The sequence below is a fragment of the Chenopodium album genome, chromosome 5, assembly GCF_948465745.1.
Source record: "Chenopodium album chromosome 5, dcCheAlbu1.1, whole genome shotgun sequence".
Lineage (NCBI taxonomy): Eukaryota > Viridiplantae > Streptophyta > Magnoliopsida > Caryophyllales > Amaranthaceae > Chenopodium > Chenopodium album.
Window position 1 is genome coordinate 47,926,771 of NC_137838.1, and position 21,053 is coordinate 47,947,823.

Below are 21,053 nucleotides of genomic sequence, written 5' to 3' on the forward strand. Positions count from 1 at the left end.
CCCCTAGTATTCGATTTTGCTAATTATTTAGTGGGTGGTACTCTACCTGCAGATGGATTATTTCGCAGGTGTGTTCTCGAATGGGAAGTCCACGACATTCCTACTAACTGCCACACCTCAGCTTATGGAGGACATCAAGGCCCCATCAAAACGGTGGTCAAGATTAATGAGTCAGGTTTTTATTGGCCCACCATGTTCAAGGATGCTAACACTTTTGTGCGGGCTTCACTGGCAACATTTCGCGGTGGCATGAGATGCCCCAAACTGGGATCCTTGAATTTGAAATATTTGATGTTTGGGGTATTGACTATATGGGACCATTTCCATCTTCCCATGAAAATTGTTACATACTTGTGGTCGTTGATTATGTGTCCAAAAGAGTCGAGGCCATTGCTTCACCAACAAACGATGCCAAGGTGGTCATGAAGCTCTTCAAGAAGACCATATTTCCAAGGTTTGGTGTCCCACGGGCTATCATTAGTGATGAAGGTACTCACTTCCATGAAAGACAATTAGACAACCTCCTAAAGAAGTATGGAGTATATCACATAACCGGGCTTAGCTATCACCCTCAAACTAGTGGTCAAGTTGAGGTCTCTAATAGGGAAATCAAGTCGATTCTAAAGAAGGTAGTGGCTAAATCAAGGAAAGATCTTAGTATAAAGCTAGATGACACGCTTTGAGCATATCAAACCGCATTCAAGACGCCAATTGGTACTTCATCTGATAGACTAGGTTATGGTAAGGCATGTCATCTTCCCGTGGAGTTAGAGTACAAAGCTTTTTGGGCAATCAAGGAGCTTAACATGGATTCTAAGGTCGCGGGAGAGAAAAGACTTCTCTAACTCAATGAGTTGGATGAGTTTATATTGTCGGCGTATGATAGTGCACGAATCTACAAGGAAAAGACCAAGAAGTGGCACGATAAGAGGATCTTACCAAGAGAGTTTGCACCAGGTGACAAGGTCCTACTCTTTAACTCTAGATTGAAGATTTTTCCGGGAAAACTAAAGTCTAGGTGGTCAGGTCCCTTTACTGTCACTAAGGTGAACAAGTTTAGTTCGGTTGAGGTAGTTAATGAAAAGAATGAAGAGTTCAAAGTAAATGGTAAATGATTGAAGGTGTATCATGAAGGTGCTACTGTTAGAAAGGTGGAGGAAACCTCCTAACTCCACTCTCACCTTAGAGCCAAGTATAATAGGGTCGTGCGGGACCTATATAAACCAGCACTTTGCGGGAGGCAACCCGTATTTCTTGCTTCCTATTCTAGTTTTTCATTTTTGTTATTTTTCTGTTTTTTTTAGAGGGGTGAGGAGGGTGTAATTTTACCTTTTAAAAGTGTTTTTGTACATGTTTCAAGTCAACAAGTAAGGGGATTTAAACAGAAAACAAAAAAAAAAAGACTGGGTGTTCCGAGCTGGCAGGGGCCCGATCGCGCGAGGGTGAGGTTCAAATCGAGCTTTACTCTTTCCCGATCGGGCGATCACGCTGGATCAGGCGCGAGAGTGAGCCAAAAATCGAGTGAAAAATCGCCCGATCGGGCGCGCAAGTGATGGAGAAATTAAAGAAAAATCAACCCGATCGGGCGCGAAATCCGACAAATTGAGTGACCCAAAGGATATCCCGGGTGAAGCTCTCCCGATTGGGCGCGCAACTTAAGATCCAAAATGTTGAAGGTTCGCCCGATCGGACGCGCCTTTTACCCTGATTTACTAAACCCCTTTTTCCCCTTTTTCTTTTCACTTTCTTCCTTATTTCTCCTCCTTCACTCACTCTTTCTCTCTCTAAACTCCATTAAAAAACCTTCAAACTCTTCAACTCAAGATCTTATCAAATTCTCCAATCAAAACTCAAAATTTTTTACATATTTTTCATCCTCTCACTTTCCTCCACAATCTAAATATATCTTTCACTTGTTTCTCTAAATTTTTAGGAAACCCTAAGAGAGAGAAAGCTTCAACTTGTCAAGAATGGCATTCAAGAGATCAAGGACACAAAGGGGTGAGTCATCAAGGCAGCCACCAACACCCACGATCGACCCGGAGCTCCAAATTTCGGGATGAAGCGAGGTGGTGGTCACAAGCCCCAAGCAAAAGAATAGGATGCTCAATCTCATTTAGAGGCAGGTAATTTCTACTCGTTTTGTTCATCACCCGACTTTGTCGAAGTTAGGAATTGACAAGCATGTGGAAAAATTGTTCAAAGGAATTGGAATGAGTGGTTTATTCAAATTGCATTACGATACTTATGATTATTTGACCGCTGAATTTATTTCTACCTTTAATTTGATTAAGTCTAGTGCGCCCGTAGATCATGTTCAATTCTATTTTCTTAATAAACATTTTAGATTTTCGTTGAAAGAATTTGGTAGAATTTTTTAGTTGAAAGCCGATAGGCCAACGGAACCTTCAAGCGACTATTGTGCCAAAATCTATTTGGCTTTGATAGGGAATGTGCTTGAAAACCTCCAACATGCCAAGGGAACTTGGATACAACATCCCGTGCCAAAATTTTGGCAACGGTTTGTTGGCCTCACCATCTTTTGGAGGCATGAGTCGGCCAACGTGAGGAGGGATGAGTTAGAGTTGCTATCCACCTATATGATCCCTAGTAGTGAAAAACTAAACATTCCCTTAAGATGGCTCAAAATTTTCAAAGGAGTGGTAAGACGGCCGAGGCCGATAGGTCTAGGACCCCAATTTACTTTAGTAGGTTAGTCACCCATATGGCGGTTAAATTGATGGGTTTTACACCCAATAATCATAGAAAAGTAATTGGCCCTACCCTTATGGACCTAGCATATTTAGGGAGCCTCAAATTGATCCAAGCTACCCCTAGTGAGATATGGTGGATTATCCATAGAGAGAATGGTGGGAGGGATCAAGCCTTTACCTTGCCTAACCCAAATTTATCCAAGTTTGAAAAGGGTAAATCTACTTATACTTTTGAGTTAGGAGACCAAGGGGAGGCTAGAGAGGTTCACCACTCACCACCTAAACCACAACCCCAATTCCAACCTCCACCTCAACCCCAACCCCACATGTATGATATCCCCACCTCTTCCTTTGATTACAACATTGATCCCAACGCACCTTATAACTTCTCGGCTTTTAGGAGCCAACTAGATAGGATTGAGAGGGGCTAAGGAAGGGTGGAGGGTTTATTCCAAAACCTTGACTCTAGGGTAGGTTCCCTAGATAGACAGGTGGGGTATGTGGAGAGAAACCTACGGAGGGGTTTATACCCCATGTGTGATGACTATGCCCGCCGAGGGGCTATTAACCCCCGAGGCTCCTGTTCCCGATTGGTTTCAATACGCCCAAGGAGGGTATTTGACCCTCGGTGCTTTTGGTAGTTATGTGGACTACTCTTCGGTCCATGGTTTTAGGGCCGATGTACCTTTTGGTGAGCTTGGGGGGAATGTAGACCCTAACTATTTTGCAGGTTGTTCGGGTTATGAAGGTGTCGGTTCGAGTCATGGCGGCGTTGGATCTTGACATGGTGGTGGTTATGCTAGGATGGAGGAGGAGGAGGATGAGGATGATGATGAGGAGTAGCTGCTCCTAGCTACACTCCCAAGTCAATGAGGGCATTGCTTGATTTGGCTTGGGGGGAGATCTTGTATATATGGTATATCTCTCTCTTTTCTTTTTTTTTTTTTATTGCTTTCTAGTGTAGTTTCTTTATTTCTTATTAAAGTAGTTTTATTGCTTTTGGAAAAAAAAAATACAAAAAAATTTGAAAAACCAAAAAATATACAAAAATACTTTCCAATGAAGAAAATGAATCATGCTTCCCTGTGCCCCTTGAAAAAATTGTTTTGACTCTTGGATATTGATGATGAAAATTATGGATTAGTTGGTCATGATTTGATGTTTTATTTCCTTGAAACCTTAGCATGCGTCAAATTTGTCCAACTACTTGTGAATATAGTGCTTGACTAGTTGATTTGGTGAGGAATGTGTGTTAATTCTTGGTATATCAATGAATCTGAGTATTGACTTGTAACTATGAGTAATGTTTATATGATTAACTATTATGCACAATGTGGAGGCGAAGGCGTTCATTCTTTTAGGTAGCCTTCAGACGATATTAGATACATTTTTTCCCTTCTTGCTACCCATGTTGATGCTTGTGCCCTTTTATTGATTATTTAGCCACATTACATGCCTATTTGAGCACCATTGGTTACTAGTCCCAAGCTTGGCTTAGGGGAGCTATTAGTTGGTGAGGTGAGGGAGTTGTGGTGTGCATATTATTTGCACGATGTGGGAATAAAAGAAAAGTGATTGTTCTTTTGATTTTGTGATTGGAAAAATTGTTGATAGTTTGTGTTTCAAAGTTGAAAATTCCAATGTGAGATAAAAGAAAAAAAAAAAAGAGCAAAAGAAAAAAATTTGTTTCAATTGTTCAAATGTTCTATGTAAAGGTTGCTTAAGAAAAAAAAAATTCAAGAAAAAAAGAAAGAAGTTCAAGTTTGGAAAAAAAAAAAAGAGAGAGAGAGAGAATGAGTTCAAAGTTTGTTTTATTTCATTCTAATTCTTTATTATCATATTTTTTGTGAGTGTTGTAAGTGATGGTGGTTATGTGAGATGATAATTTTGGTTGTTTGGTGAACTTTGGTGGAGTTAAGTTGTGATTGGAGATGATTTGGTCATTACTTGTTTTATTAGGTCATGGCTCCCTTAAGCATTGCTTTGCTCCCACTTTTTCCCAATTCTTTCCTACCCTTTACCCTAGCCTTACAATACAAGCTTTATAGACCTTCTGACATTTGTGCATAGAATTGTGTAGATGTGAAAGTAGTTGTTTGTCAATGCAAGGGATGACTTGATGTATTCCGAGTCGACTATTTAGGTTGAGTGATATTCTCATTAAACACATGAGTGTTGTAAGTTTGGGAGGGCATTGTTCACAATAAAGGGGTAGTTGGAGAGCGATCGAGTACATTCTTTACTCGCCACATAAATGAGAGTTGAGTGTGTGAGCACTAGGCCTTACTTTTAAAAAGCGCGGTAGGCGCACTTGAGGCGCGAGGCGTAGCGAGGCGGTCAGCAAATCGCCTCACAATCTTATAGCGTGGCGAAGTTGAGGAGGCGCGCGCCTCAACGCTTTTGCCTTGAGGTGTGAGGCGCTATGAGGCGGCGCCTTTTAGATGACATGCGATTTTGGGACATGTGCAACTATAACTAATTAAAAAAAAACCAGGCTTTAATTACAGAAATAGAAGAGAGAGAAAACATATCTTTTTGAAAATTAAAACCCTAGCTTCCAGAAACCAACCAATTCTCGTTGGGTCTCGCCCGATTCTCGCCAGAAACCTGCCAATTCTCACCGGAAACGGCCCAAGCTATGGTGGATCTCGCCGAAAACCAGGTTAGCTTGCTTCTTTTTTTTATCTTTTTTCGTTTTTTGTACTGCTTTTTTTTTGGGAATTGTACTGCTTCTTCGTTCTCTGTTTTTTTTCTTTTTACCGTGTTTTTAAAAATTATTTTTTTATTTAGCATACTTGTATTTATCTGCTGTGTTACGATTTTATATTCTGTTTATTTTAATTTTTATTTTTTTGGCTTTCCAGTTTATTAATTTTAGTTTTTTGGTTCCAATTTTTTTTTGTTTTTCTCTGTTTATATTTATTTTGTTACTGTTTTCTGATTATAGGAACATGGATGAAGAGTCCCTTCCTTCCCCTGGATCATCCAATCCCGACCAGGCTAGAAAATATGGAAAACCGAAACCTAATAATAGAGTTAATTGGCATTGTAGTTTTTGTGGTAAAGTCACTAAGGGAGGGGCACATCGTTTAAAACAACACTTAGTTGGTGGCTTTAGAAATGTCACTAAATGTCCTAAATGTCCAGATCATGTGAGGGAGGAAGTTAAGACTTTTATGATAAACAAAGCTCAAACAAAAGTGGATAGTCAAATGATGACAAGCATGACCCAACTTGAAACGGATGATGTTGATGAAGAAGAGGAAGATGTTGTCACAAAACGTGAAAAAGTTGTTAAGAAACCTAGGCACAAAGGTCCTTTGGATATGTTTATCACTTCAGCTCCTAAAGAAGTAATGCAAGCTAGGAAGGAAAGGAAAGGAATTTTTAAAGAAGTAATGCAAGCTAGGAAGGAAAGGAAAGGAATTTTTGGTGCTTGTGAATAGGAGTTAAGGGAGAAAACTTGTAGGACAATTGGTAAATGGTTTTATTATGCGGGAATTCCATTCAATGCGGCTACCTATGCTAGCTTTGGAGCAATGATTGAAGCTATTGGTCAATATGGTCCCGGATTAAAACCACCAAGTATGTATGAGCTTAGAGTTCCTATCTTGAACAAAGAAGCGAAAGATGTTGAGAAGCAAGTAGAGGAGAACAAGAAAGAGTGGGCAAGTAAAGGTTGTTCAATTTTATCCGATGGATGGCGTGATTCGGTTGTCCAAAAGGATATTATAAACTTCCTTGTCAATTCTCCTAAGGGTTCCGTGTTCATAAGATCATTGGATGTTTTGGATGTTGTGAAAGATGCAGAGTTATTGTATAAAATTCTAGATAAGATGGTGGATGAAATTGGAGAGGAAAATGTTGTTCAAGTGGTGACGGACAATGCATCCAATTATGTCAAAGCCGGTATGAATTAGTAAATAGTCTTGTCACTCTTGTGATATGTTCAATTAAATTTTACTAATTGTTTTGCTTTGTAAGTTTTTATTTAATACTTTTTTTTCCTTTTTGTAAATTGTAGGACAAAAACTTAAATATAAGAGACCTCATATTTATTAGACTCCTTGTTTTAGGGTAATTTTACCCCGCCACGTGGTCCAATCAGAGGATGACACGTGTCAGCCTCAGGATGGCCCAAAGTGGACCAATCCCTACTTGACACGTGTCACTCCAGAAAAGAAGGGAAAAAGGCGGCCTTCAGGCCCAAATCACGAGAATGCCGCAAAACGGCGCAGCCCACCAATGATTAGGGTTCAGTGACCTAATCAAGGGCACAACTCCCAAAGACCCTATAAATAGGGAGATACCCCTCATTTTGAGGGGAGAACGTTTTATCATTTAATACACCTGCATTCTCTTACATCAGAGAAACACCTGAGCTTGGAATCCGAGCAGATACCCACCTAAATTTCCGTACTCTTTATTCCTCTTCAAGTTACTAACTTGATCGTCGGAGGCGGAGCACCACCCAACCGGTGTCTCCGTTTGTTTTGCAGGTACAGCTCATCCCGGATCAGTCTACGTGTTGTAACTCTCCCGAGGGACAAAAACACCCAAAACATTTGGCGCCGTCTGTGGGGAGAGTACCTCGAAGATGGTTCAAGAGTTTGTACCTCCTAACCGTCTGGGTGAAGACCCAGAAGTCTTTACAGACCATGAGGAGGATGAGGATCCTCAGGTCGAAACCTCTACAGCCGAGGACGGCTCTCTCACAGTCAAGCGCATCCGGCCCAGAGAGACTCTGGAGCGGGGCGCCTCCCAGGCGGGTCCCTGCAGACCCACTGGGAAGCCGGAAGGGGCAACCCAAACGGCAGCTGGATTAGCCCCCGTCATCCGAGGCGAACTCATGAGGTTCATGACTAGTTTCAAGGGTGAAATTACAGAGCTGATCACCAAAAGCCGGGCTGGCCCAAGTAAAGGTCAGTCGGCTAAGAAAACTCCTCCAGAGAAGGGGAAGTCAGTCAGAAACCGGCAGCCCACTCCTCATCTAAAGGAGAAGGCAGCCGGGACCATTGATTGGTCTAAAATTATCCTTCCTAGGAGGAACACAAATAATACTCGCCGGCCCCAACAGCCGGTGAGAAGTAAAAAATCAACTCTTGATGCCCAGGAAATTATTAACCGGAAGAGAAATCAATCGTTGTCTAAGTCGGCTTCAACGTCGAACTTTCCAGACAGCTTCAACAACATTTCTGCAGGGAGTGCACCCTCCTTGCATGAGAGTCAGACAGGCGGTAATACCGTCCATTCTGGCCCTCATATGATTGGAGCTGTCCCGTATGTGCCTACTCAGGCTTACGGGCAGTATTCTCCTCACTTAATGCAGCCGACCTTCTTTGGGGGTCAGGCGGCATATCCCAATGTCCAACCATTGGACTGGCAGCTTCGTCTGCTGCGCCTGGGTGAACAACCTTCTGCGTTTACGGTGTTGAATTAATCCATGTCCTATGGGCCATCCGGACAACAGCGAAAGGGGCAACCAGTGAAACCCCATTTTTCATGGTTTACGGTGTTGAAGCCGTCTTGCCCATCGAACAGTACGAGCCGACTCTCAGAGTCATGCTGTATGATAAAGAGGCAAATTGGGAAGCAATGCGCCTGGCACTGGATTCACTTCCAGAACGCCGGCGCAATGCCGCCTTGCGTCATGAGATTTACCGTCTGAGAATGACTAGAGCCTACAACAAAAAAGTAGACAAGCGTCTTTTGAAAGTTGACGACTTAGTGTTACGAAAAATGGAGCCAACCGGTAGGGCCAATGAGTTGGGAAAGATAACACCAAATTTGGAAGGTCCCTACCGGATCTATGAAGAAGTAAGGGACGGCACCTACCGCCTGGAAACCCCAGACGGCAGGCGCCTGCCTAGAACTTGGAATGTAGACAATATAAAAAAGTACTACTTCTGAGAATGTAACTTTTTGTAAACAATGAGTCAATTATTGAAGATTCAGTCTTTATTTGCAAAATTGAGTTATCGTTTGATTATCCATCCGGGTAATATCCAGGCGGATTCCCCATCTACCTAACTAAGTTCGATACTTAGTGAAGGTTACATTTATTTATCCGCCTGGGTAATGCTCGGATCCCTTGTTTATTTAAGTTGGATACTTTGTTTATTCAACTGCTTGACTATCCGCCTGGGTACTACTCAGACGGATTCTCCATTTATCTAACTAAGTTTGATACTTAGCATGATCAAATATTTGCCTGACCGTCTGGGTAATACCCAGACAGACTCGTTTGCTTAAAAAACTAAGTTCGATACTTAGTGTAAATTCAACACTGATTAAGAAACTAAGCACAAAAACGTTTAGTGGCTACACAACCGGTCTCAAACAAGACCAGAGGCTAAAATGGCCGGATGGTTGCTCCTTTTATAAAATCGCCTGTCCCAACATGGACAAATGCGTCCGGCGACACCCCTCCGGGTGCAATCGTCGCAGAGAACAGATTATCTGTCGGTTCTACGTATCCATGCAGACGGCAAAACTTGAACGACCAAATTGGTCAACTCATAGCCGTCTGACCAAAATAACCTACGAAGAACGAATAAGTTCCTAAATACCGGATGCCCATAGGCATCAGTCGGTCACTGGCTGAAGTTCTAACTTAGGTTATTTATTCCAAAAATTGCACCTCACCCCAATTGGGGCAAGAGTTCAATGGCTATGAAATCTCTACCAAGACGGGCATAAGTCGTCTGGGTAGTGACCGAAACGCCTGTTGGTGTACGGCTGTGCACTTGGTTTGGGGCAATCACTACTGTGATTGATTGACTTACAAACATATCATGCTCTTTGCAGCATCAGACGTTTTCAAGTCAATCAACCAGCTCCAATTGAAACCAATCACACAGCCGTCCAGGGGTAAGGACAACCAGACTATTGACTAGTTAGGCAAAAAATCGCCGCATGCTTTTCATAAGATAGGCAAAAATTAAAAATTCAAATGCAAAATGCAAAATGATCAAAACCGACTTAGTCGGTGCAATTCATAAAAGTCCATCCAACCGAACGGTTGTAATGGACCATCCAACCAAACGGTTGTAATGGATCAAATGTTAACCGGACCCCGTCCGGGAGAAAGAAATTGTTAATTAACACGGCTCCACAGCCGGTAAATACAAGAATACTCGGCACGCAGGCCGGAAAAAGCAAGTTTTGGCATACAGCCGCTGAGTAAAAAGAATTAAAAAAGCAAAGACTGGCATACTGCCGCTGAGGGGTCACTTCTGCCCTGCAGACGCAGCCTCCTGGTTCTCCCCCTTCTCCTCATCATCTGAGAGAATGTGGTGCGCTTCGCCGGGACCAGGAAGCTCAGGCGCGGTCGGCTCATTGTTGCTGAGCCAGGCTTCAAAGGAGGCAGGCTTTGGCTCGCCTTGCTCTCTCAAGTACACCACGTACTCGGCATAGCTGTGTGCCATTGCCCAGATGCTATAATCAGCGTCTGGATACAAGGCAACCCAAGAAATCTTCATACGGGCGTCGTTGTCAGCATCACTCTCAGCAACAAGGCGGTTTTGCTCCGCCTCCAGGGTTGCTGCAAAGTTTTTCTGAGCTTGAGCAGCATCCTTCTCCAGCCTCTCAACCTTGGATTTCAGTTTGCCAAGGTCCGCCTGGGTCTTCTTGAGCGCCTCTTCAGCCTATTTGGCGCTCTCGTCTGCTTTCTTCTGGGCCTCCTCCGCCCCCTTCTTGGCCGTCTCAGCATCCGTTACCCGCTGGTCGGCCGCCTTCAGATCTAGCTCCAGCTGCTGGATTTTAGACGCCTATGTCATAATTATTGCTTTAGTTTCAAGTTCATTTAAGATAGTTGAGTGGAAAGCAATATTATCAGCGTCTATGGCGGACTTCTTGGCCCTTTTTACCTCTTCCCGTTTGCGGGAATAAGGACGTTTGAGCCCGTCCACCCGCAGCATGGCCTGCAAAAAACAGGCGGTATAAGAATTACAGGCGGGATAATTACTTGGAAAAAATAACATTGAATTGACAAGTTTCTTACCTCAGCCAGAAGGGATAGAATGCGTTCAAGATTGAACGTCTCTATCCCAGGGATATTGTCCTTATCCCTCTTCCGGACGGCATCCAGCACGGCCTTGGCGTGCTTCTGGACGTCTGGCCAGCGGGGAGATTGATCTGCACCACAATCAATACGTGATGAGTGCGAAACTAAGGCATCACCTATCTGTTGCCGACCGTCTGAGGATGACGTCTGTTGGGAATGGGATTTCACTCGTAAAGGCCACCCTAGCTCAAGCGGGGATTCAAAAGGGTTCTTACCTTCAGAGCCGGCCAAGCGGGAACCGCTTGCAGGCGTGGTGAACCCCGCGGCGGCTGAGGGGTTGACAAGATCAAGGCACAGGCTGCCGCCTACCTTCTCGAGTCGCCCCGCTATCCGCATCGTCTTAGCCCCGGCTGAGGCGCCAGGAGTTGACGTAGAGGCGGACTTTTTTATCTTGTTAAGAACGGCTGGGGCCTCCTCTCTAGCACGTTTGAGGTTCTTCTCAAACGATTTCCCAACTTCTCCCCCCTGTGAAAATAAACAAGTCAAGGTTAGTATCCGGGCAAGACAGTTTATAAAATAAACTTAAGAAAGGGTCAGGCGCTCAATACCTTGGCTCTGAGCTCGGCCGCAGCTTTCTCCGCAAGATCTTTGCGGATGGTTGCAGAAGACCGCTTGGGAGTTTTCTCCGACTGCAACATGTTTAGTGCTTCTTCTGCAAAAAGAAAGAAATTGGTCAGAATCATAAATCAATTCCGATAGAAAAATACTACAGACGGTGTGAACTCAGGCGCATACGTTTGTTAAACATGTGCCCTAGCCCGCAAGCGGCTAGGAAACATTCATCCCTGAACCAGGCGCTCTTGGGAATCCAATTCTTAGGGACTTTTATTGTTTCCCCGATTGACAGAGTTGCGTCTGTGAGGCCGAAAAAGTCTGCCTCGATTATTTTGTCAAAGTCTTCCTCTGGGATCCGGGGAAGAGCGCATTTCCTGCCCAACAAGTCAGGCTTCTTATTGTACAAACGGAATTCATAATTTTCCCGTCTGGTTGGGGCTGACATCAGGTAGAACCTGTGCTTCCAGCCATCGAACTTTGAGACCTTGTCCAAGGTCATCATGTATTGCGATTGTGTGGTTAGAGTATACCACGCTCTCCAGCCGCCTGGGCTTCTGCTGAGGTAATGCATGCTTGCAAAAGCCTCCCAGCCGGGGTTAAGCCCTTGGAACTCGCAGGCGGCAACATACCCCAGAATGTTGGTCCAGGAGTTGGGGGTAAGTTGCTAGAGCCCAAGGCCGTAGCCTCTCAAAATTGCCTTCACCGCCTGGTGAAGGGGGAAGTGAAGGCCGACTTTGAACGCCGCCTCATAACAGCCAAAATAGCTGTTGGCGTTCTCTTGATCATCCCCCCAAGCGATGGTGCCCAGCTCAGGCGGCACCCGGATCTTATACCCGTCTCCAAGCGGGTGCATTTTCTTAAAGTTCTCTAAGTTCTCCCCCATCTGGATTCGGTCCTTGGAGGAGACGTGGATGCTGAAGGGATCGTCCTTCTCACTTCACTTTTTCCTTTCTTCCTCCTCGCTATCCGGAAGAGGGGGCAAGTCATCGCTGCTCTCGAAGGTAGAGGCGGAGCTATCGCTCCCCGTCTCCCCCTCGCTTTGGTCTATGGGGGCAGAGGCGGCCTCGTCGCCGCCTTGGTCGCACTCTTCCAAAAAAGAGTCTGCAGGGGTTGAAGGGGCGCGCGGAGGGGATCTCTCCAGAGCCGTCTGGTTTCCCTGACCAGACGTTTCTCCCTTAGGCGTTTGGCCGCCTGAGCCTTCGCTTTTGAAATTCGGGTCCGTGGCCGTCTGCATTGTCCGAGCCATGGTGTCCTGCACAGACACATAACTGGTCGGAATCCATGGCAAAGGGTGGTCCCAACACCCCGAGCTGGCACTCCCAGTCCTAGACTCAGCCGACCCTGGTGACCGGCTGGACTCTAACCTAGGTCGTGCCGTGTGTGTTGGTGATGCATCCATTTATTGCAAGAAATATGTACAAGCGGTGAAAAAAGAAAAGAGCTGAGAGAGACAGAGACGGTACCTTTCGAGTTGGTATCTGAGTGTAGGCGGGACCGGTTGTATTGCTGAAGAACGAGCTTTTTTGCTCACGTTTGACTCAAACAAGTGACTTCTGCTCTCTCGAAGTTTTTCTCTCAGAAATTTTCGTAAACGTACAAAATTATGAGGGTAAAACGGCTATATATAGAGGGTAAATTTGGGGGCATTTCAGTAATTTACCCAGAAGGTGAACAGTTACTTTGTAACGGTAAAATTACCGCCAACCGGAGCGTGACATGTGTCACAGATGCCACGTGGCGTGCCACGTCACATCTGTGAGGGGCAAATGTTTAGGGTAATTTTACCCCGCCACGTGGTCCAATCAGAGGATGACACGTGTCAGCCTCAGGATGGCCCAAAGTGGACCAATCCCTGCTTGACACGTGTAACTCCAGAAAAGAAGGGCCTTTAGGCCTAAATCCCGAGAATGCCGCAAAACGGCGCAGCCCACCAGTGATTAGGGTTCAGTGACCTAATCAAGGGCACAACTCCCAAAGACCCTATAAATAGGGAGATACCCCTCATTTTGAGGGGAGAACGTTTTATCATTTAATACACCTGCATTCTCTTACATCAGAGAAACACCTGAGCTTGGAATCCGAGCAGATACCCACCTAAATTTCCGTACTCTTTATTCCTCTTCAAGTTACTAACTTGATCGTCGGAGGCGGAGCACCACCCAACCGGTGTCTCCGTTTGTTTTGCAGGTACAACTCATCCCGGATCAGTCTACGTGTTGTAACTCTCCCGAGGGACAAAAACACCCAAAACACCTTGTGCTGCTCATTGTATTGATTTGATGTTAGAAGACATTGGCAAACTACCAAGAGTTTTGAATGCACTAAAGAAGTGCATGTTCATCAATGGCTATATTTATAATCATACCTCTATGGTGAAACTTGATGGGGAAGTTCACACAACAAAGAAATTTACATAGACCATCAATTACTAGGTTTGCAACATCTTTCATTACACTAGCTCAATTTCATAAGCAAAAAGGCAACTTGAGAAAGATGATAACCTCTCAAGAATGGAGTGCTTCAGAGTGGCAGAAGGAAGCGGGAGGAAAGAGAATTGCAACTTATATTTTGCAAGCAAGCTTTTGGAAGAATGTGGTGTATGCTCTTAAGCTAACACGTCCCCTTGTTAAGGTGCTTAGACTTGTTGGTGGGGAGAAAAAGCCTCCTATGGGATACATTTATGAAGCCATGGATAGAGATAAAGAGACTATAGCAAAGACTTTTGAATTTAGAGAAGAGAACTACATTAAGGTATTTGAGATCATTGATAAAAGGTGGGACAGTCAACTTAATCATCCTTTGCATGCAGCGGGATTTTATCTAAATCCGGAACTTCATTATGATCATTTCGTAAATGTAAATTGTGAGGATGTTTTGAAAGGTTTGTATTATTGTATTGAAGGCTAGTTCTGGTTGTGGAAACTCAAGATAAAATAATTGCAGAATGGATGAATTTAAGAATGCTACTGGTCTCTTTGGTCGTACAATGGCAATTAGGGGAAGGAAGACCAAATCTCCGGCAGGTTGATGGTCAGCTTATGGTGCAACAACTCCTAATCTCCAAATGTTTGCCATCAAAATTCTTAGCCTCACTTGTAGTGCTACAGGTTGTGAAAGAAACTGTGGTGTTTTTCATCAGGTTTGTACCTTCACTTTTATTAATTTATGTAATATGATTTTATTTTATTACATTATACAGCTTATATTATTCTATTTTTACAGCTTCATTCTAAAAAGAGGAATCGATTGGCACAAAGTCGATTAAATGACATGGTTTATTAAGTACAATTGCAATTTAGAAATTCATGATGTAATTTTATTTTTTCTAGAATTCTTAAGTTTTTTAAGTTTGATTTTTTAGAGATGAAGAAGTACTTGAAGAGAGTTTGGTCAATTTTGATAAGCATGCTTGGTGTCGGGACAATATACTCTCAATGTAGACCATGTGATGGTTTTTGTGTACGGAATTTTGTGTTTAGAGATGCACCGGTTCACAAGTTACGGAACCATTTGGTGATAGCCTAATGTGAGTAGGCTTATGGAGTTTTCTTTAAGGTGGAGGTTTTATGTTTAATTATGAGCATTAATTTTTGGTTTTTTGGTTCACGGTGGAATTACCTTGTTTTTTGGTCGATTTAAAGTCAAGGTGGAGATTGTTAAATTGTGACTCGATATCTAATAGGGCTGACTTTGAACGCTTATATCTCTCAAACTACAACTAATTTTGAGGTGATTCAAGTTGGAGGTAATATCTTGGTTCAATATCTTTCCAACGATAGGTCATATGCCTAATTTTGATAAGAAACGAGAAAGTTATTACCGTTTTACGAAAACCTGACGAAGCTGGAAATTTTCAACGAGGCTGCGAGCTATAACTCTATGCGAGTGAGCTATAGCTCCGCCCTATGAGGACTTGCGGCAGGCATGAGCTAGCTGGTGAGCTATAGCTCAGTAGTTAGGTTAGTTTAGGATAATTGATGTAATATTTCCTAAAATTATATCTTTTCTATGACGGCTATTTGAGTATACTTGGGGAACAATCTTAGGGTTTTATTAGGGTTTCCTTGTGTTATAAAAGGACCCTTTAGTTGATCAATTAGATCATACCTTTTTTAGCCATAAGATTTAAGACTCCTTGTATTATTCTCTCGTTCTTTCTCCATTATAGTGAAGAAGCTCTCAAATCCCCCACCCGTGGATGTAGGTCTATTTTGACCGAATCACGTAAATCCTTGTGTTCCTTGTATATCTTATTATTTGTTTTTCTTGTCCTTAATTTCATTGACTTGTTCCGCATTAATAAAAAACAATTACACCCTTATTTCCCTACACAGGGTTTAGTGTGCTTTGCAAAGTCCAAGAATGTGTTCTCATACAACCCATTTTGAACATGCTTTAAAGTTTGTTTGAAAAAGAAAATTAAGGGGCTTAAATTGTGATCACCTTCTCTATTCTAATCTTACTATGCAGAAACCTGAATAGGGATTTTCAAAGGTTTACTGGTTTTCAATTAAATTTGAAACAAGGTTTGCTCATGGTAGCTTTTATACAGACTCTATATGAAAAATGTAATAGATTTAGAATTTGAATATTACTCCCAAAATAAGACGTCAATGGTTGCATATTAGTCTACCCACTAGAGCAAATCTAGCATATTATCAAATTATTATTTCGTATATATGTCCCTATGTGATAATTGTACTAAATCAGAAGAACATTTATTTCTTAGATTGAGGATCTATGAACCTACTTGTCTCTTAGCTTTATTATCATAACCTTCATACTCCATAGTTTACCTTCCTTTGTGAGGAGAAAACCTAATCCTTTCATCTTTTTCTACAAATAACTACTTTATTATGTAAATTCTAGCAGACTAGAAATAAGTTTTAACATCGTCACTTTTGTTTTTTTTTTTTTTTTTTTTGACAAAGAGAACATCAAAAATAAAACAAACTAAAACATAAAATGAAGTAAGTCTCTACGCCTAGCAGCCCCAGCCAGATAATGAGCATCAACAACTGAAGATCTTGACACCTTACGAATATGATAGGTAGGAAAGGAAGCTAACATATCCCGGATTTTCTGAACAATCCATATGACTGAAATGTCTGCATAAATCTGGTCCATAAGGAGCCGAGGGATAATTGAACAATAAGTGAAAGGACTGATACACAAGAAATTACGTTGACAGGCATGCTTAAGACCCTAAAGATAAGCATGCAACTCAGAATGAAGCGCCGAAGACGCCATACTAGCCCTAGCACCACCCCCCAAAATCTGGGAAGAGTGAGAATCCAAAAAACACCACCCTGCACTTGCATTACAAGAATCTTCCTCCCAGGCACCGTCAAAAAGCATAATTATATCACAAGCCGTCCTAATATCACCCTGAATAACTTGACCAGCTGAATGAGCCGAGAACCCAGGGGGAATACCGTTAGACACGTCAGCAAGCTCTCGAGCTTTCCTACTTCTGTCACACCAGTCTGAAGCAAGCACTAGAACAAAATTAGGCGAATAAACAACCGAGCGGAACCTAACATTGTTCCGAGTCAGCCATATAGCCCAACAAAATCCAAAGAAAAGATCCAAATCCAACCAATTCTTGGCCTTAGCCAAACTGGCAATAATACCCATGACCTTGCTTGGGAACGGATCAGTAAAGTGAGGTAGCTGAAAAGACTCGCAAGCTACAGAACCCCACAAAAGTCGAGAAAAAGAGCAATCCCACCATAAGTGTTCCACCGTTTCCGAAGAATTATGACAAAAAACACAAGTAGCAGAAATTGGGACATCCTTACAAACCAGGAGCGCTGCTGTTGGAAGAGCATTATGTAGTATTTTCCAAGCCAACATTTTCCATTTCGGAAGAATAGGTAACCCCCATAACCGTTTCCACCAAGAGGATGTTGTGGTAGCTGACAAAGAGGAAAACGACTGGTAAATTAAACTAGAGTAAGCAGATTTGGTCGAGAAAGAACCGTCTCAAGTGTATTTCCAATAGACAAAATCATTAATCTGCTGAAAAGGTCTTTCTAAGGCAAGAATCGCCTAAGCTACCAAAGGAAGAAATAAATGTCTAATTAGATTTGCATTCCAAGCAACAGAACTGGTAAAAGCAACTCAGAAACCAGAGAAGGTTGTTCCTCCATAGGAATACAATCCTTTATAACTACTATGACGTTCGACAACCAGCAGTCCTGTAAAATGCTAATCGAACTTCCCGAACCAACCTTCCAAGCCAAACCCTCAGAAAAAGCTAAACCTCTAGCCAACAATCCACGACATCCCCAAGAAGGATGAGAACAAGTAATAGAAGGTTTGGAAAGGAGCAAAGAAGGATACTTAGCCTTAAGAACCCAAGAAGCTAAGAGTTGAGGGTTTCGCCTCAAGCGCCAAGCTTTCTTTGCTAGCAAAGCATTATTAAAATACCTAAGATGTCGAATACCCAAACCCCCCTAGTCCTTTAGGTAGATGAATCACAACAGAAGAGGCTAAAGCCAAACCTCTCGAATCTTTATTAGACTTCCACCAGAATCGAGTAATCAGTGAATCAATAAGGTCACAAATAGAAGAGGGGACCTTGAACAAATAGAGAACATGATTAAAATATGCAACGAGAACGAAATTGATAATTACCAATTTCGCAACCACCGAAAGATGGAGTGAAGCAAAAGAAGTGAGACATCGGACCACCTTATCAACCATGAACTGAAAATCCTTACACTTAGTTCGTCCCAAATCAACAGGAAGGCCTAAATACTCACCAATGGAAGGGCGAGACTGCATTCGGATGCTAACAGATAAGAAGTCACTTTCGTTAGTTCAAAGTGTTTTTATTAGTTTCATTTATGCTGAATGTTAGACTCAATATCTTCTTCATTCTTTAATAATAATACTACCGCCTCCCTTTTGTTCAACCCTAAAACTAATACTCTTATTTTTTGTTACTTGGACTACTCATAACTTTAGTTTCCGCGAAGTTGGTTTTTTTAGTTTATAATAGGAAATTTTTACAATTACCACCTTCTATTATGTCCATTTTAGCAATTACCACCTTGTATTTTTTAATTTTTTTTTTTTTTAAAATTACCACCTTTTATTTTCAAAAACATCAAAAGTTACCACCTTTTCCACCACATGACGTCATGTGGGCCCCACCCTTTACCTTTCCCTCCCATTTCTTTGATTCTCATCTCTCCTCTCACTATTTTTCCCCCCAAAAAATCAGAGCACTTCAATTCACTCCTCTAAATCCAAATTGACGAACAATTATTGGTGGTTGTTGCAACATGACAATGGTTCCCAAAAGAAAGGTATGTTGTTCAACTTAATTTCTTAATTTAGGGGTTTTTAATGCGTTTTAGGGTTTAAGATTGTAATTTTGCGAATCAAATTAACAACAAATTAGGGTTGAAATTAGGGTTTTGCGAATCAAATTAGGGGTGAGGGTGTTCAATTGGTGAACTAATTGACAAAAAATTGTGAATTATTACCTGGTTGAAATTATGGTTTTGCGAAATTAGGGTGTTCAATTGGCGAACTAATTGAGATATCCTAGCTTGGTACCCCCTTCAACAATGACGTTTACAACCAATTGTATAATATGATACTGCGCCTGGAACAAGGTACAATTTTGGGCAATTTAGCAACTATTTTGACCAAGAATTATGAGGGAAAGAGAGGATGTGACACTAAGGAGTAAATTAAATTTTCAGAAAGTATTAGGTGGGTGAGGAAGAATTGATTGCCATTAATGGTGAAGGAGAGAGAAGAGAGACAAGGGAGATGAGAATCGAAGTGAGGAAGGGGAAATAGGAGGGAAAGGTAACGGTTGGGGCCCACATGACGTCATGTGGTGGAGAAGGTGGTAACTTTTGATATTTTTGAAAATAAAAGGTGGTAATTTTAAAAAAAAAAAATACCAAGGCGTTAATTGATAAAATGGACATATTAGAAGGTGGTAATTATTAAAATTTCCTTAATAATATTGCTACTATAGATGTTGTCACCACTCACCAGGGTCTATTTATGAAAACAAATTTTAGATAGAGCTTATAATTTAGAGATGTGCTTGGCTTTATTGACTAAGTCCATTGCTTTTTTAATTGGTCTAATTCTTATTTTTTTCCCAGAATATTTGACATTAATTAATTGAAGAATATAATCTAACATTTATTCGTATTTTTTAGGGTTAAGTCAATTCCCCTGAAAGATAAATTTTGTTGGTGTAGGATATAGACAAAGTTTTTAAATCTTTCGTCTCCTATAACTCTACAAGTCATAACAAATTTTGTAAAAAGACAGTCGAATAACTTCTTTATGCTACCATACTTCGACTCACCAGCTGCATATTGATTCTTTTTAAGATAGAAAATACCTCCTCCGTTCTTTCTTTTTTTTTTTTTTGAGGGGATCCGTTTTTTTTAGAAAACACTTCACATATTTAATTTTGGCACACATAAAAAGGAAGTGTGATTAAGGGAAAAAAAAGATAATAAGATTCCTATACACTCAAAATTTGGTGGAGGTGATAAGGGTAATTTAGAAATTATACATCACAAAACCATAAAATGCGTACCTTTCCTTAAATAATTATGAGTAACTAAGTGTTCTTACCTCATCAACAATCATATTAACACTAAGTTTTTATTTTTCTTTCTTTTCTATGCGTATAAGTTGGTCGTTTTCTAAGTTCCAGACATACATGTTTTTGAATTTTTTATTTAATGGTGATTGTTGTTGAATGGTCATTCTACTTTCATGTTTTGGATTATTGAAGAATAGTAGGGTCGGTAACAATTACATCATCAGTCTTGTCTAAACTCTCTTGAGTAGTGTTGAAGCTTGAAGGTTGAAGGTTTTGATGATGATAAATTTAAACTAAGAAAACTTCGAATCTAATAAGAGTTTTCTAAGTGCTGTGATCTAGAAAGGTGAAGTTGACTTTGGAAGTAGAGGAGTAAGTTTGTTTATCAAGACCTTCTAGAAAGCTCAAGGAAAGTTAAGCTAGGGAGAAGAAGAGTTCCTTCACGGGAACTAATAAAGTTCCTTTACAGGAACCCGAGGACAGCAAGGCATGAAATTGACTTGGTCTATGACAGAGACAGCAAGTTCTGAAAAACTTGGCCTGCGAAGTTTCAGTTTAAGACTGGAAGAATATTGACAGCAGGAACTTAGTCGTAGACTGTGTGAAGCCTAAGTATCCTATGTGATTTAAAGTATTGGCGCAGCAATTTAGGTTAAATAATGTTTCATCTTTAGAAATTGTTGTAAATATGTTAAGTAGGTTATGCATGAAATTTATTAGGAAAAATAAACAAAGTTTGGCAAACGTATTAGATTTGGAAAATTAAAAAGATAAGTTTTTAGAAAAGATTTTTATTGCAAAAAGATTAATTTCTTTAAAAACTGATTATCTCAAAGGATTTTATTCTTTTTATCTTTATCATATTTTCCTAAAAGATTTTCTTTAAAGATTTACTTAAAATCTTATTTTTAGATTAATAAAAAATTTACATGTTTATCTTTTAAAATCCTACTTTCTATACAAGCTAGACATAGTAGAAATCTGAAAATACATTTTCGTGAGTTTATGCGTGAAGAATATCTAAGAGTGCTTAATTGTGTAAGTTTGCCAAGCCTTTAGCTTTGTCATAGTATTTTTGGATTTCATGCATTGCTTGCCTCTCATATAATAATTATTTACTTTGTAATTG

The 21,053-nt window shown here is 41.3% G+C and overlaps 2 protein-coding genes across 2 annotated transcripts; both read right to left on the reverse strand.

Annotated features, from left to right (window-relative positions):
* Window positions 1-16,539: 16,539 nt before the first annotated feature.
* Window positions 16,540-17,190, reverse strand: LOC145632876 (uncharacterized). Its single transcript, XM_081685205.1, has one exon. It carries the CDS (start codon window positions 17,188-17,190, stop codon window positions 16,540-16,542), a length of 651 nt encoding a protein of 216 aa, XP_081541331.1.
* A 227-nt stretch (window positions 17,191-17,417) lies between these two features.
* Window positions 17,418-18,123, reverse strand: LOC145632877 (uncharacterized). Its single transcript, XM_081685206.1, has 3 exons — window positions 17,974-18,123; window positions 17,841-17,916; window positions 17,418-17,743 (listed from the first exon to the last, which is right to left on the reverse strand). Exons 1-3 carry the CDS (start codon window positions 18,121-18,123, stop codon window positions 17,418-17,420), a joined length of 552 nt encoding a protein of 183 aa, XP_081541332.1.
* Window positions 18,124-21,053: the final 2,930 nt, after the last annotated feature.

Excerpts from the sequence above, each read along its gene's own strand:
- LOC145632876 (XM_081685205.1), bottom strand. The coding sequence starts at position 17,190 with ATGTTGGCTTGGAAAATACTACATAATGCTCTTCCAACAGCAGCGCTC.
- LOC145632877 (XM_081685206.1), bottom strand. The coding sequence starts at position 18,123 with ATGCAGTCTCGCCCTTCCATTGGTGAGTATTTAGGCCTTCCTGTTGAT. Across the intron at positions 17,917-17,973 it reads TTTCGGTGGTTGCGAAATTG|GTCCCCTCTTCTATTTGTGA; the intron begins GTAATTATCAAT and ends TATTTGTTCAAG. Across the intron at positions 17,744-17,840 it reads GTCTAATAAAGATTCGAGAG|CAAAGAAAGCTTGGCGCTTG; the intron begins GTTTGGCTTTAG and ends ATGCTTTGCTAG.